Source organism: Mobula birostris, chromosome 14 (genome assembly GCF_030028105.1).
Source record: "Mobula birostris isolate sMobBir1 chromosome 14, sMobBir1.hap1, whole genome shotgun sequence".
Taxonomy (NCBI): Eukaryota; Metazoa; Chordata; class Chondrichthyes; order Myliobatiformes; family Myliobatidae; genus Mobula; species Mobula birostris.
Window position 1 is genome coordinate 21949003 of NC_092383.1, and position 15914 is coordinate 21964916.

The window sequence follows — 15914 nt, forward strand, 5'->3', positions numbered from 1 at the left end:
GTTTTCCCTTCAGGGGGGAACTTCTTCAGAGGGTGGTGAGAGTGTGGAACCAGCTGCCAGAACTGGTGGATCGGGTGCAATTTCACCATACAAGAGAAACTTGCGTCGGAACATGTATGGGAGGGGTATGGAGGACTCTGATCCAGGTGTAGTTTGATGGGACTAGAGAGATCAACAGTTCAGCATGGACGAGACGGGCTGAGGGGTCTGTTTATGCAGTGTTCTACGACTACGACTCTACAGAGGCAACACCTTTAACAGCAACAAGATTTTTCTATTTCCATTTTCAATGAAAACTTGTTATGTTTGATGGCAGAATTATTATAACTGTAAGTGGGTGTAGGACATGCGCATCTTGGAACCTGCTCCCCCTCTGAGTAAACAATGACTAATTCCAATATTCCACATTCCAGACAGATCCATAATTTACTTGCCTAAAAATCTATTGCTGTCAGCCTTATGCTTAAGAACAGTGAGGCCACACATCTCTAGAAGAGATCCAATAACTGAAGGCAAATGAAAATATAAGGAAAAACCTGCAGATGCTGGATATCCAAAACAAAAAAAAATTAAAACTGCAGAAAGAGAAGTAGTGGAGTCTCCAGTCCACAATCATTGGTCAGAACTGAGAAAGACGCAAGTTAATTTGCAGTAGAAGACATGGGGGCAGGGTGTACAGAAGAAAGGAAATGTCTGTAACAGGATGAGTTAAAATTGCTTATTGGCGGCACTGCAGCTTTCTTGTTCAGTTCTGTTGCTCTTTCTACAGATGCTGCCTGTCCTGTTGAGATCTTCCAGCATTTTCTGTTTCTGCCGCAAAAAAAATTTAAACCATTCTAGAGATTTGTCCCTGTCACAAGAACCAACCCATGATGCGGTTCCCTCTGTCCCAGACTCTCCTGCTTAGGGAAACAGCACCTTTCTAGCTAAATCTTTACTACAGCATCCTGTTACGGTATCCAGATGATGTCATACAACTGTTGTGCCAAGATGCCCAAACACACAGATATCAGCTCTCTCTACAATCCGCAATCAATAAAGCCACGTCGGAAGGTCAATGCAATTGGCAAAATCTTGCATGAACAGCGCGAAGTCTAGAAATGCACCCTTACAAACCGGTTCCATATGGCTTGGGGCATTTCCCAAGAACAAGCTGAATTCACTTGGGGACTAAAATAGGGCGATGTCCCTCAAAAGCCCCCTGAACCTCCACTTAACCCGGTAGCTAAAGGCGGGGAGAGCAAACTAAAAGTTTCCAGCCAACTTGTTCAGCCTTGGTGCCGGCGCAGAGAGGAACTGCGGAGACTGAGCTGGTTACTGAGTTACCTTGGTATAGAGTTCAGCCACTGCCATTGTCACGGGCTGGGTTGTTTCAGCAGGTGCTCGAGTGAGCTGCGCCACCTCTGCTCATGGTCCGCCGCCAAGTCCTCCTGCTCTCCCACCTCTCTCTCTCTCCGCCCTCTCCTCCCTCTCACAGGTCCCACCTGTTTTGTTTACAGACACGAAAGTAATCCAGCGCGACTTTGCTCTGCCTGTCTCCCTCCCTCCCCATTCACTGCAAGCACCACCCCGTGACAGAGGAAATTCCTGCGCGCAACTCCTAGAAGTAGCTGACAGGTAGGTAAGAAAGTACTGCCCCAGCACAAAGCAGTGCGCCAGGATACACAGATTCAACCCTTTCAATGTACGCACGGCGACGCAGTATGCAAATAATGCACAAGGTAAGGGGACGTGGCATTTAAACTTTTCAAGTCCCTTGTAATAAACTCCATTCACACCTTCACAAGTTTTATGACACCCTAACAGGTGACATAATCTAAACGACGTTTTAAGTAGCACTTCCTGTAACATTAGTTAAGTCGCCATAAATTTCCAAAAGAATTTGTGTGAAAAAGTTAGGAGATCCTTTTATAACTGACATCGTTATCAAACTTGTGCTATCTTTATGACTTTTAATGATTCCGCCAAATCTAATCAACAGAACATTGCCTCTTCATAAAAGTCCATGTCGTTTGTTCCTTGTATCCCGTTGACAAGGACACCAGTTAGCCATCACAACTACTGACCATGACAGCCGTCCAGAGAATCATTGGAAATACTTAAAAGTGAATCAATCTCTCAAACTACGAGGACGTGATTCTTTGTCAAAATATTGGAAGATATTGCAATATCGTTCCAGCCAAATAACTAAGATCTTGCTTCCATTTATTGCCTCTTAAGTGTTGTACTGGTGTAACATGGGAGGAGCAGACTGGCAGGAAGGCGACAGAACCACGCATTAGTAATTAGTAACCACACATTGAACCTTGAAGTGGGTGGACTACGGCAGCAGACCACCACCACCAACATACACTCGGTGGCCACGTCATTAGGTCCGGGAGGCATCTAATAAAACGGCCACCAAGTGAAAATGGATTTAGAAAGCAGGCAGAGTGGAGTTCAGTCTGGGGAACTGCGAGGTAGGAGAAGCTAAAAGGCAGAATATTGTCTAAGGGGGAGAGAGTGCAAGTGAATGAAGAACAGTGGGACTAGAAACACAAGAAAATCTGCAGATGCTGGAAATACTAAGCAACACACGCACCCAATGCTGGAGGAAGTCAGCACACCAGGTAGCATCTATGGAAAAGAGAAAAAAAAGTCGAAGTTTCTGGCTGAGACCCTGAGTTCCTCCAGCATTTTATGTGTGTTAACAGTGGGATCATGTTTTTTTAATATATTTATTTTGATTGTATTTACGGATACACCACGGTAACAGGCCTTGCCAGCTCCATTACACCTATGTTCCTATATATTTTTTGGAACGTGGAAGGAGACCTGCGCAGTCGCGGGGAGAACTCCTTACGGGTCTCACCAATATACAGGTGGCCACTCTTGGTGAGACCCGACACAGACTGGGAGGCCGTTTCGCTGAACACCTACGCTCTGTCCGCCAGAGAAAGCAGGATCTCCCGGTGGCCACGCATTTTAATTCCGCATCCCATTCCGATATGTCAATCCATGGCCTCCCCTACTGTAAAGATGAAGCCACACTCAGGTTGGAGGAACAACACCTTCTATTCCGTCTGGGTAGCCTCCAGCCTGATGGCATGAACATTGACTTCTAACTTCCGTTAATGCCCCTTCTCACCCCATCCCTATTTATTTATTATCCCCCCCCTATTTTTCTCTCTGCCCCTCTCACAATCACTCCTTGCCTGTTCTCCATCTTCCTCTGGGCTCCTATCCCCCTTTTTTCCTCCCTAGGTCTCCCGTCCCATGACCCTCCCCCTTCTCCAGCCTGGTATCCCTTTTGCCAATCAACTTTCCATCTCTTAGCCTCATCCCTCTCCCTCTCCCTCCTGTTTTCTCCTATCATTTTGGATCTCTTACTATCTCTTCTTTCAGTTAGTCCTGACGAAGGGTCTCAGCCCGAAACGCCAACTGTACCTCTTCCTATGGATGCTGCCTGGCCTGCTGCGTTCCCTAGCATTTTGTGTGTCACTAGAAGCATTTATAGTGGGGTGGATAAGTATTTGATAAATTGAGGAAAATTGGGGTATTGGTACAAAAGAGAACTGAGACCATTATCCCATTAAACGGTGGAGCACACTTAAGGGGTCTGTACTACTCCTGCCCCTTTTGTGTTCTTTTATTAATAGTGTTCAGATTCTCATTGTAATCGCAATGCCATTAGCATTCATCCATTTCAAGAAATTCTCATTGTAAGCTAAACTGCATGGCCAAGTATTTTTAACATCACCTAATGTAGTTGAGTGTTTTTTTTCTTCAATATAACCCTTTCAGTGAGTTGTAAAAAGAAAACAATGTGTTGCACTCTTTTGAAGTGTTGATGCTCCAAATTTCCAGGAGTTGTAGTGGCTCAGGGTACTAGCTTTAAACACCTCCAGAATAATTTCACAAATCACACCGTTCAAGGCTAATTACTATTTTTCAGCAATGCCTTCAGAGGAGGTGGTTGAGGCACCTAACAAGTTACTCGGACAGGTACTCGGGTGGGAAAGGTTAGAATGGGACTAACTTCAGTGGGAATTTTGGTCGGAATGGGACAGTAGGACCAAAGGTCCCATTTGCATGCTATGCAACTCTAAATAAGAGATTCCCAAAACTGGCAGATATCAATCATTAAAACTAAAGCAGCTGGTTTATAATGTTGAAATGTTTATTTTTACAAGTTGGACATTACTTTATTTCCTAAGTCAATATACATTTTCCATAATGCACACAGCTACTAATTGAAACAAACAGGAAACGCTACAGTGTTTTCAGAACTTTTCTGTACATCAATATCATACTATTGTTTGCTACCTGGTTAAACACAATAGTTATCCAGGGATAACATCAGTCATCAGCATACCATAGCAACAATTATGTTTTCAGCTGACCACTGTTATTTAAGAATCTCCAGTTTCTTAACACCAATTACTACTAATGTACTTGCATTTTATGATACAAAAAGGTAAAAGGCAATATAAAGCAGGAAGCATGAAACTATATATGGGGGAAAACTAAAGTGCATAAATAATATTTCAAAGGAAGATTGCCTTCATAGTTCGTTCATCTGTTGTCTCTTCGCTAAATTCAGAGTTTCACTTTCTTAACCCAGAATTTGTGTAAATGCCCTAAAACAAAGCACTGCTGATGGAATGCAACACAATCGATGAGTGACAGCCAATAACTTGGAATATACCGCTTTCCCAGACAATCTTTCTTTAAAACATAAACCCTTTCTGTCTGCAGTACTCTTGACAAAAAAAAAGCATCCATTTTAGATTGACCAAAGCATATGATGCTTTTTTAACTAATTAATTTTGGGTGAATTAAGCAAATATTTGACTGGGGGGGTGGACTGGAGAACTTTGTACTTTAAGACTGAAATGTACAAAACTGCAAAACCCAAAATAGGTCATGAATAAATCAAATATTCAATATTGTTTCTATCAAAGTATTGCCTAATTTATTTAGATAACACCAGTGGATTATATAAACCATTCTGCAGATATACAGAGCACTACACAGACTTTTACCATATGGGACTTAGAAATACCATATACCTCCCAGTTAAATATTGGGTTTTCCATTCAGACTATAAATAGGCACATATAATACACCATTTAATATGTAAACCATTGTCCTGAAATCAGGTTTTTGAAATTAGCTACTTAAGTAATGAATTAAATAACTTAAAATATGTAAACCATGAAGGGTAGAACAAGTACATAAATTTTGGCCAGCATGAAGCGACATTTTAAATCAAATTTCGAATCAGAGTACCTATTGTCCTCAAAATAAGATATTCCAATTTTAAGAACTTTCAGAGTTGATTCTACAGTACACCATCTGAGCTCTGAGAGATTGGAGTGATAGCAGTCCTATCAGGGTGATGCCTGCATCGTAACCACGGCAACCAGCACATAACCTGACCCCAAGGTCACTAAATACTGCACTGAAAATACTGGAAAAAAATACTTCTACTTTGCTTTTACAATTGTTATCCTTTACCCTAATATACACAGTAACAAATAAATGAAAGAGTTCCTGTAAAGTGTTAAGAGATTCCAACAAGAGCATATTTAAAAGGCCTAAAGGTAATATGTCAAATACTGAAAAAATGTTTTGTTCAATCTTCTATATTTTAACTATCCATCTGATATTTTGATATTTTGCCCTTTTGAGTGCTTTTGTGCTTTGTCAGAATTGGAACTTAAAATGATAACTAAAATATCTGCACAAATCAGTTTAAAATGGGTTTGAAAAAGTTGTAACGTTGACGTGAAATATCTTTAATATGTCTTAACGTTACACAGTATGGTGTTAAAGGATGCAGATCAGCATATTCGGGGGACACTGGACAGGGCTACTATCATCATGTGCTAAATTAAACACCATTATAATCTCTAGATTATATTCTAACAGAGATTTGTAGTCTACATCATTTGTATATTGACTTTAAATAATAGTTATTAGACAAAATGATGCTATATCAGGCAGTTGTATTCCCCTTAGTTTGATGGCTAATAATTAAAGTATGACACAACCCTAATTTACAGTTGCTAAATCCAAAGTATATTCACTGAAACTGCACAGTAGCAGTTATCACGGGATATTTATTGGTGCTGTATGAGGAGGTTCAGCATTTACTTTCAATGTACATTCTTTTCAAAGGGAGATACTTCAGCACTGCTCTAGCTGTGTGTGATGAATGGACGTGATCCTCATCTTGCTTAACTGCTCCTCAGACACGTATCAGGAATCCAAGGTTCATGCTGCTTGGAATCTGAATGCTCTCGAGTGCTAAAGAAGATGGATTGAAAGGGAACGTAACAGGGAATATGTGTTTTGCATCCATTAGCAACTGTGGAGAGTCTTTTCGGTTTTGTAAACGCACCTAGAGAGAAAGGAATAAAGATTAGTGAAATATTATTAACAGAGTTTTAATGGAATTGGAATTTATAAATATTCCTAATAGGTTAATAATCTCTAAGTTTTTTTAAAAATGAACTATAGACAGTGCAGTGATGGTAAATATTCATCTACAAACACTGATAATTATGAAAAACAAAGCAACTCAGTAAAATATCTTTTTCCAGCACAGGAAGGAATGTGCAAGATTAAAATTCTCTGCCTATTTTCTGGAGTGGTTCTCCTGAATATTTCACATAGGAAGTACATTCTTATAAATAAAGCTGATGACTTTCCATTAGGCACGACACAGGGAACAAATTTAGCTCCAAGCCTGCGTGACTTCTAAGCTTTAACTTCAAAATTCCATCTACTCAGCATGAAGCGCAAAGATTAGCTGTTATTTAAAATTTTCAGCTCCCCTGCACATTAAAAGAGCCCATGATAAAATACCTTTCAAACTATAAGAAGCTGGATTACTAAGACAACACTTTCTCCGCATAAGTACGCTTTCAAGATGAGCATGACATATTTTCAAGTCAGGATAGTCTGAGATTTTTCCAAGTTTTCGAAATTATAATCGTTGACAGCACATGAAAGCTCAACGTCAGGATGAGTCAACAGTGCTTTCCTACTAACGGCTCACTCTCTCCTCCAGCATCGGTGCACTGTGGCTGCAGTGTGTGACTATGCCAACAGCACCACCCAGACCTATGATCTTGACCAACAAAGAGGACAAGAGCAACTGAGGACACAGTCACGTGACAACATATAGGACCCCCTCCAAAAGGCACACTATCCTGAGTTGGATATACTGTGTGTCACCGTTGCTGAGTCTATATGCTGGAACTCCCCACCCAACATCATTATGGAGGTATCTTCACCAGATGAACTACTGTGGTTCAAGAGACAGTACATCACCACCTTCTCCAGGGCAATTAGAACTAGCACGAAGCTGACCTTGACAATGGCACCCACAACTCAAAATGAACCAAACAACTGATGCACAATTCCACCCCCCTCCCATTTCATTTACTGAGACTCTTACCTGAATAGTGCGTATGAAAGACGCAGTTACACGCTCTTCGAATTCATTAACAGGAGTGTATAAATTTAAGACTTTAACAATCTGGGAAAGAAAGAAAATGCAGTTACCATGGGAAGGGCTTACTTCATGCACACAAGCCTGATGCAATAAGCAGATATGGTTACCTTTTGGAATCCAACTCTATTTGATGAAGTGAGTAAGACCACTCGCTTAATGTCATTCTAACATTTTGCAATCCACAATACAATATGATAAGATGGTGCCTGTACGTGTGGGTAGGGGGGCAGCTCCATTGTGAATCTATTACATCCTAAAGCTTAAGCCCTCAGAAGTTCAGGCAGCATCCACCCAAGAAAGAAACAGTTGACATTTCATCAGTTCTGAGGAAAGGCTTGGAACTGAAACATTAACAGTTTAATCTCACAGGTGCTGCCTGGCCCACTGAGTGCCTCAGATTTCCCATCTTGGATCACAGTTCCACCATCTGAAGCATTTTTAAATTAAGATTTTATGCTTTGGTTTTGGATTCTGGTGTGAAGAACATGCAAACCATTGCGAGGCCTCCGTTGGTTGGAATTGACCGTGGGCGTTGCGTTCGAGCTGTCATACGCAAGCCAGTACGCATGGAGAGCAAGCTGTCGCCCGTGCAGCCAGCTCCCCCTCCCTACACATCTGATGAGTCCAAAGGGACGGCGGAGACTGAAACAGTTTGGCAACACAGGGGTTGCCAGTCAGCGCTGAACTTGACTCCAGCTCTGGATTTTACTCCTGAAGCCTTCCCCACGAGTGGGTGTAGCTGCAAGGCAGCGGGAGGTTTCAGATCAGAGCCTTCCTTCCCTTAGACGAGCTGCCGACTGTGGCCGACGAGCCCCATCTGCTTGAAGCAACCGGTTTGAGGGTGCTAGTAACCTGCCTTTGCCCTTTCTCCCAGTAGAAATGTTTTCGCTAGGCTTAGTAGCTAAGCCACACGTGAAGTCCAAGAGCTGGACTTGGTTATCAGAGGCTATTTGAGTTGCATGCCATTGGGGGCATTTAATAGGTAGTGGGAGCTTATACGCAGTACTCCCCCTATTTATGACAACATTCTGGAACCATTATCGACAATAATTTAAAGGAAGAGCTCTACCCACTTTTATAGCCCTAGACTAAGAATTTCAGTTGTGCTTATTTGCAATTATCCCAAAAGATCTTTGATAGCTGGAGGCAGAAGGCAAGATTATATCTCGAATGTGCTAGACCAAATATCAAATCACCAAGTCATCACACTGAAAGAAATTTGCCTTTGCCGAATTTTTTAAATTTATCTTAAAATGTGAAAAGGTAGCACTGTAGATCATGCCTTTGTATTGGTGATTACATCCTTGCAAACAGCTTCATTTGTTACACAGATCCATCTTAAATTTTAAATTGATCTGGTATCATGCGTGTGTATTGAACTAGAAATAGCAGCAAGTTACAGTACATATAAGTGCCTAAGACTTTTGCACAGTACTGTAGATAATTCGGTTTATCAGTCAGCCACAGTCAGCCTTCTCAACAAACCCAGTGAGATATATTTCAGCACAGGATGAGTTCAGCCGCGACATTTCAGTTAAACTTTTGAGGGCCATATTAAAAAATGGACAACTTAACTACAGACTAAAGCAGCTTCTGTGAAACTATATCCAAACAAGGAGCTAACATCTTCAATCTCAGGGGAAAAAAATAGCCCAATTGCTTTTTTTTAATGAACTCATCTGGATGTGGGCATTGCCAGACCAGGTAAGGATGGCACATTCCCTTAAAGGGCATTAACTAAACCACACGAATTCCTATGGCTGTGCAGAGGTGCTTGCAACCATTATAATCCAAAATGATGCAGCTGAATATGAGCTCCTCAACTCCCACTATGGAATTTAAACAAGATGATGGAGGGACCTTGCAGATCAAGCAGCATCAACAGAGGGAAGAGGACAGTTGACATTTTGGGCTGTCCATTTTGCCTCCATAGACGCTGCCTGACCTGCTCTGTTTCGCTCCAGATTCCAACACCTTACATCTCCATGCTGAGATTTAAACTTGTGTATTCAAATCACCAGGCCAGGCGTCTGGACACAAGTCACAATGTACTGTAATGAATTGATCTGTATGAACAGCATACAAGACAAAACATTCACTGTACCTCGGTACGTATGACAATACCAAACCAATTCCAACAAGTTAACCACCATGCCAGCTCATTCCAACAATCTGATGCTCGATTGGCTCAGAGCCTTCTGTGCAAAATAGTCACTCGTTCTGTCATCAATATGGCATCAACAACAGGTAGATCAGCAACTTGCCAAAGCTCCTTCCTTAGCAAGTTGGAGATCAGAGGAAAATAATATTTTTACCCAGCGAGTGGGTGGGGTCTGTTACACCTCAGACCCCTCCCTGGCAGGGTATTGCAATATTAGCATTCATTTCAAGAGGACTAGAAAATAAAAGTAAAAATGTAATGCTGAGACCTTATTAGGCATTGGTTAGATCATATTTGGAGTATTATGAGTAGTTTTAAGCTGTGTCTAAGGATGTGCTGGCACTCTAGAGCAGTGGCCCCAAACCTCCGGGCCGCGACGCATGCAGGGCTGCAGCGGTAGCCGGAGTGCACCCAGCACATCTTTAAGAAAAAAGCCAAAATAAACAAGCTAATTAATTAGGTGCCGCCCAGAAGCCAGTCTTCATTTGAAGAACTGAGGTGAAGAGGGTCAATAACTTTAAATTCCTCAGCATTAAGGCTCGATGTTTCTCTCTCTGAAAAGTGTCAGAGGATCTGTCCTGGGACCAGCACGTAACTGTCATTACAAAGAAAGCACGGCAGCGCCTACACTTTATTAGAAGTTTGTGTAGATTCAACATGTCACCTCGATCCTGACAGCCCTGTCTTTTCATCTTTTCAGCCTGTCTGGGCTGGCGTTTAAATTGACCAAACAATGGAACAGCTAAAGGCTCCAGCGCCCTGGAAAGAGGAGTGAACATCGCGTAGAGCACGTGAAATCGGCAATCGCCTCTGATCTGGGCCGACATTTACATGCCAGGCGGCACCTAATTAATTAACTTGTTTATTTCGGCTTTTTTCTTAAAGATGTGCTGGGTGGGCCCCAGCTACCGCTGCACCCCTGCATGCTTCGTGGCCCGGAGGTTGGGGACCTCTGCTCTAGAGGATCCAGAGAGGTTTACGGGAATAAACCCAGGAATGAAAGAATGAGTAACATTTGATGCCTGTGGGTTCAGTACACTGGAGTTTAGAAGAATGAGGGAGGGAATGTCATTGAAACCTACTGAATATTGAAAGGCCTAGACAGGGTGAGTGTGGGGAGGATGTTTGCAACAGTGGGAGAGTCTAGACTCAGAGGGCACAGCCTCGGAAAAGAACGACATCCCTTTAGAACTGAAGATGGTGACCTATGAAATTCATTGCTACAGGTGGATATGGAGGCTAAGTCACTGGGTATATTTAAAGCAGCGGTTGATAGGTTCTTGATTCATAACGGTGTCAAAAGTTACAGGGAGAAGGCAGGAGAATGGGGTTGAGGGGGAAAATAAATCAGCCATGATCAAAAAGCAGAGCAGACTCTATGAGCCAAATGGCCTAATTCTGATCCCATGTCTTATTATTATGGTAGGAAGGGCAGAAATCTGCGCCACATTTAAAGAGTACTTGGAGGTTTTCACATGTAAAGCCATTACCTACAGGGTCTGCCATTGGTGGTGGGCTGTTGACATTGGTGTATGCTATTCCAAATTGGACCCATTGCTATCCCTAGGCCTATATCCTGGAACTCCCAAATGGAGTGCAGAGCTTCAGGGAGGGTTTCCTCCACTTTCAAGGCAATAAAGTTTTGTCAGCAATGCCCACATCCCATGAATGAACATAAAGACAATAAAAACAATGAAAATTATTTTCTGCACAGAATTTGGTTGCGTCATACCTGGGCAGTTGTTAGAGCACTGCACATTGAACAAATGGCTTCTGCATCTTCATCAGTCTTCTTTTTCACCTGCAGTAGCTGAGCTGCCTGAATTAATGGCTCCAGGGTTTCCTTAGCGCCACTAGTCTGTAGATTCTTGTCCCTCAGCCACTCCTCGAGCTGACTCACATTGTACCTGGGGAACCGAGAAAATCAGGTTAGGTTGGCCTCATCCCTGGTAGTTTAGCAATTCTGAGATAAAATTAACCTGCCATTAAGACATTACGCGAAACTGGCAAAAAGGTCAGGGAAGCATAAACTGACTGACTAGAGTTAACTTAGAAAAGTTGTGGTATGCCAAGGAGAAAGCAGTAGGAAGGGCTATTTTACCTCACATGGTAAAAAGAAGGCAGGGCCACTTCACCGCATAAGGTTTAAAAAAAAAATATCAGAAAAAAAATAGGATTGGGCAATACTTGCTGAGAATAAATCCTGGTGTGATGGGATAACAGCTGTTTCCCATGGTAACCAGGCAATCAAAGGTGTACTGGATTCTAGGAGTGGCGGGGTAGAGATATGTCTCTACCAAAGGAAGCGCAAGTTGCTGTTACCCTCCGCTAGCCTGTAGGTCACCCTTGAGCAAGGTGTAGCACTTGCTTAGTCCCCTGATTAGGGTCACATGAAGCCATAGGAGCAGGAGGCGCATATCACAAGTCCTGTTGTGCGACCACTGATGCCAGGCAGACAATCTCTGACGAGTTTTGATAATAATAGCTGGGGAGGTCACCCATCTTGTAAAGGCATTGCCCAGAAGGCGACAATGGCAAACTCTGCCAAGAACAATCAAGGTAATGGAAAATCCATGATCTCCCACATCATACGGCACGTTACAAAATGATGATTATGACGACGACTAGATTCCAAACACTGGGCTCCAGTGTTCCTGTCCGTTTCTCCACCATCCTCCATCTGCTTCTGGATACAGTAATGACACTTCTCTCTAGTGAGGAGAACTTCCAGCTCTTGCCAGAGTCCCAAATGGATATTGATGAGGGGCTAAAGTTGAAGGCGGCATTCTGACAAGTTCAACTTAAGCTGGATTTCACCGTCTAGCCACCCTGCCCACAATGAAAATCAGATACCGACATAGTATACTGGATGCTGGAAACAGCCCATAGTCATTAAGGTAGATCCCAACACAAATCAGCAAGGTGCACTTCCGTGAACATGAAACACTTTAGATAAGCTTCTCGATTTTGATCATTTCATTCATTATGTGCTGAGTCTTTGATCGATTACTAAATTAAAACAGCACGAGGTACATGGTTGAATCTAAACTCAGATTTCCACTGAATGAAACCATATAGTAGATCTTTTTAAACCTATGCACAATAAATCCATTGTACTTTAAAGAAACTTTTTTTTCCTGCTTATTATTGGAGGAGCTTTTAGAAATGGTTGTTGGAAATTTACTTCTGGCTGGATTTGATGTTTCTAAGTCAGATACATTTTCAGTAAACAGCACACTACTTCTAATCTGTCTAAGACAGTCAAACACACCTTTACTATTATTCAATAACTTTGGTATTAAAACTGTTATTGAATATATTGTTCAGAGTAACAATGTTTAAATATTTTAGGCTAGAAATTCATGAACAGGTAAAAATGTGCTGTTTAATATCTGAACAATAGGGCAAAAACAGATTTTTTGAGTACCCGTAGAATCTCTCAGAAAGTTTTTGTACTCATTTTAATTTCATACTTTCCGAAAATTTATTTTGTAGTGTTAAACTGCTCCAGCACACTCGCTTGAAAATTGACAACTGTCATTTTCTCACAGAACCGCCAGCTTTCACCAACACTATTTTCCCTGAATCTGTATTATTTAAAGGGCCCACATCTAAATAATCTTCTTCACTCTCAATGATATGCTGGGACACTTCACCACCCAAAATATATTTGACTGCTGTGCTCACAGAAGTCACAGTCCTATCCAATGTTCCCTCTAATTTGTAATGACCAGTGCACACAAAAATCTTGTGCTGTGCAGTTTTTTTGCCCAGTGACAACAACATGTGTGCACTAAATAATTCTGTCAATAAAAATAGTTCTAACTAAAATCTGCAGACAAATCATCGCTAACTCCATATTGTTAACACCATCCACATCAGAAACCGGAAAAGGAAATGTGATTGTGTATGATCATGAAATATACGTAACGTGCCAACAAAGTCGTGGGTGACAAGCTTTTGTGTGCAGTTTAAATTCCTTTGTGTACACACCTTAGAGGGAAAATTGGCCACATCATACTTAGCTGCTGTTTTAATCTCTGCCACATCAAATAATTTGCTATTCCCCACAGTATTAGGAAGGCCACACTCACTCTACACTCAAGGGGAGACTCATCAACTTTTCCTTCAGCCAGTAAGTGAAGTCAAAGGACATTCACAGACTGTGTGCAGTCCTCATGGATACCATTCTGGCAATTTCCTGCCATCAGTGCCCAATTATCAAGGGAATTTGCAGTCAATTTGAACAAAGAATTTGTCCCTGCTGGTACCTTTCTTCATCAGCCCAAGTCAAGCAACTCTTATCCCTTGGCAGCACACTCCCATCTCTGCACCATTCATGCATTCTGTAGCAGCATTCTCAAGTAACTGGAAGAGTATCATTTATAAATATAAATGTCTCTTTTAAGACAATTGGTAATGCATCAACAGGGAGCATTATGCTGTAACCAATAACTTACCTTCTGCGAGGCATTACACAAGGAACTTCACACTGTTGAACGGCAAATCTTGCACTTGAAGCTTTCAACCATTGTGTGCCTTTCACAACCAGGGTGACCCACAATGCAGTTTTAATGCCAATAAAATAGCATGGGGAAAGTTTCTAAGCTGCTCTCTCCTAAACCTTATTCCACCTGAATTGATCGGCCAAGCAGTTTGTAAAATTAATTACTTTTGCATTATTTTACTGAAAATGCAGGCCACTGGAAATCAGAATGCTCCACAGTACCCATGTGGCAACAGTGCTGGCCTTTCCATTCTCTGTCGTGATGGATCACATACCTGATTTGCATTCCCTTGCTCCAGGAGCACATATCCTTGCGAAGAAGCAGATTATTCAGGGTGACAGACCCAATGATGTAGAACATTTGCTTGACAATTTGCTTGATGAGCTCAGGGTCCATGCCATGCTGGCACATAGTGGAATGGAAGTTATTTAGTTGGCGAACTATGGAATCTAGAGTATACGTTCCTTCATCTGCAACACTGGAAGTTCTCTTACGGAGTCCTGTCGGCTTCAGCCCAGATACCCCCTGAATAGTCTCATGTTCCAACATACCTGAAACTATTTATGATAAAAGAAAGTTAGTAACAAAGCTTGCAGTCTAACTTGTCCTTTGCCAAAAGGATGTAAATTACCGCCAACTCTTTCCGTTAAACAGTACACTCGCTTCAAACAGAAGAACTTGAGTGTCTTTCTTCATTTATTTTCAACGTTCAGAGATCTCTGGCTTGGTAGTAAGAGTCACACTAATTTCTGTTGTTCACTTCTTTTGCTCCCATGAGCTACACGGAGTACAAGGCCATACAGTTCCCTCCCCACCTGGGCAGTGCTCCATGTTATACACACTGAACACTGCAAAGGCAGCCCACGAGAATATGGAAAGGAGCTCACTGCATTTCCACGTTCAGCCGCAACTGCACTGTGGCTAGCTACATGCTTATGTACAATATGTGTCCTTTCGGCCAGAAATATCAATTGATGGTTCATTTCCATAGATGCTGCCTGACCTGCTGAGTTCCTCAGGTACTTTGTGTGTGTTGCTTCGGATATCCAGCATCTTGCGTTTATGTAAGATATACCCGAAGCAGTGTAAAAATCTAGATTTTTCATCCAGGATAATTTAACAAAACTCCATTACAGGAAGCTGCATTGATTAGTCTGGAACACAGTGCACACTATGAAACAACTATACAATAATGGACAGGGAAGAACTGTCCTTGGGTACATTCAGTTAAAGTAGGAGAGAGCAATCCAACTAGAGAGTTGACACTGAGGACAGCCAACTATGCCACATGAGTTCTGTTCAGAACTTTGAGAAGTCAATCATGTTTAAAAAGGATTTTTAAGTTGTATGTACAAATCGATAGTTTTCAAAAACCTACATGCATTAATAAACTCCACTGCCTCAATAAAATTCACAAACGAGAAAATCTGCAGACGCTGGAAATCTGAGCAACACACACAAAATGCTGCAGGAACTCAGCAGGCCAGGCAGCATCTATGGAAAAGAGTACAGACGATGTTTCAGGCTGAGACCCTTCCTGTTGACTGTATTTTTTTTTCCATCGATGCTGCCTGGCCTGCTGAGTTCCTCCAGCATTTTGTGTGTGTTGCTTCAATAAAAGTCAGGACTGAGCTCATATGCACAGAGCGTGTCCATGTCTGTCTGAGTGTATGTACGCACGTGTGCATGGGCATCTGCACCCACATGCATATTTAAGGCGGGTTAGACTTCTCCCTGTTTT

At 42.0% G+C, this 15914-nt stretch overlaps 2 protein-coding genes across 9 annotated transcripts in view; both read right to left on the reverse strand.

The window, feature by feature from the left end:
• Positions 1-1463, reverse strand: part of myo5c (myosin VC) — a 123589-nt gene extending 122126 nt beyond the window's left edge. For all 3 annotated transcript variants that reach the window (XM_072278210.1, XM_072278209.1, XM_072278207.1), the window contains exon 1: positions 1327-1463. In XM_072278210.1, the coding sequence (XP_072134311.1) occupies positions 1327-1353 (27 nt within the window). In that variant the 5' untranslated portion in view covers positions 1354-1463. The remainder of the gene's footprint in view (positions 1-1326) is intronic.
• Positions 1464-4146: 2683 nt separating this feature from the next.
• Positions 4147-15914, reverse strand: part of myo5aa (myosin VAa) — a 223387-nt gene continuing 211619 nt past the window's right edge. For all 6 annotated transcript variants that reach the window (XM_072278217.1, XM_072278216.1, XM_072278215.1 and 3 more), the window contains 4 exons: positions 14448-14730; positions 11398-11572; positions 7448-7528; positions 4147-6385 (listed from right to left, as the gene is read on the reverse strand). In XM_072278217.1, coding sequence (XP_072134318.1) covers positions 6233-6385; positions 7448-7528; positions 11398-11572; positions 14448-14730 — 692 coding nt within the window. In that variant the 3' untranslated portion in view covers positions 4147-6232. The remainder of the gene's footprint in view (positions 6386-7447; positions 7529-11397; positions 11573-14447; positions 14731-15914) is intronic.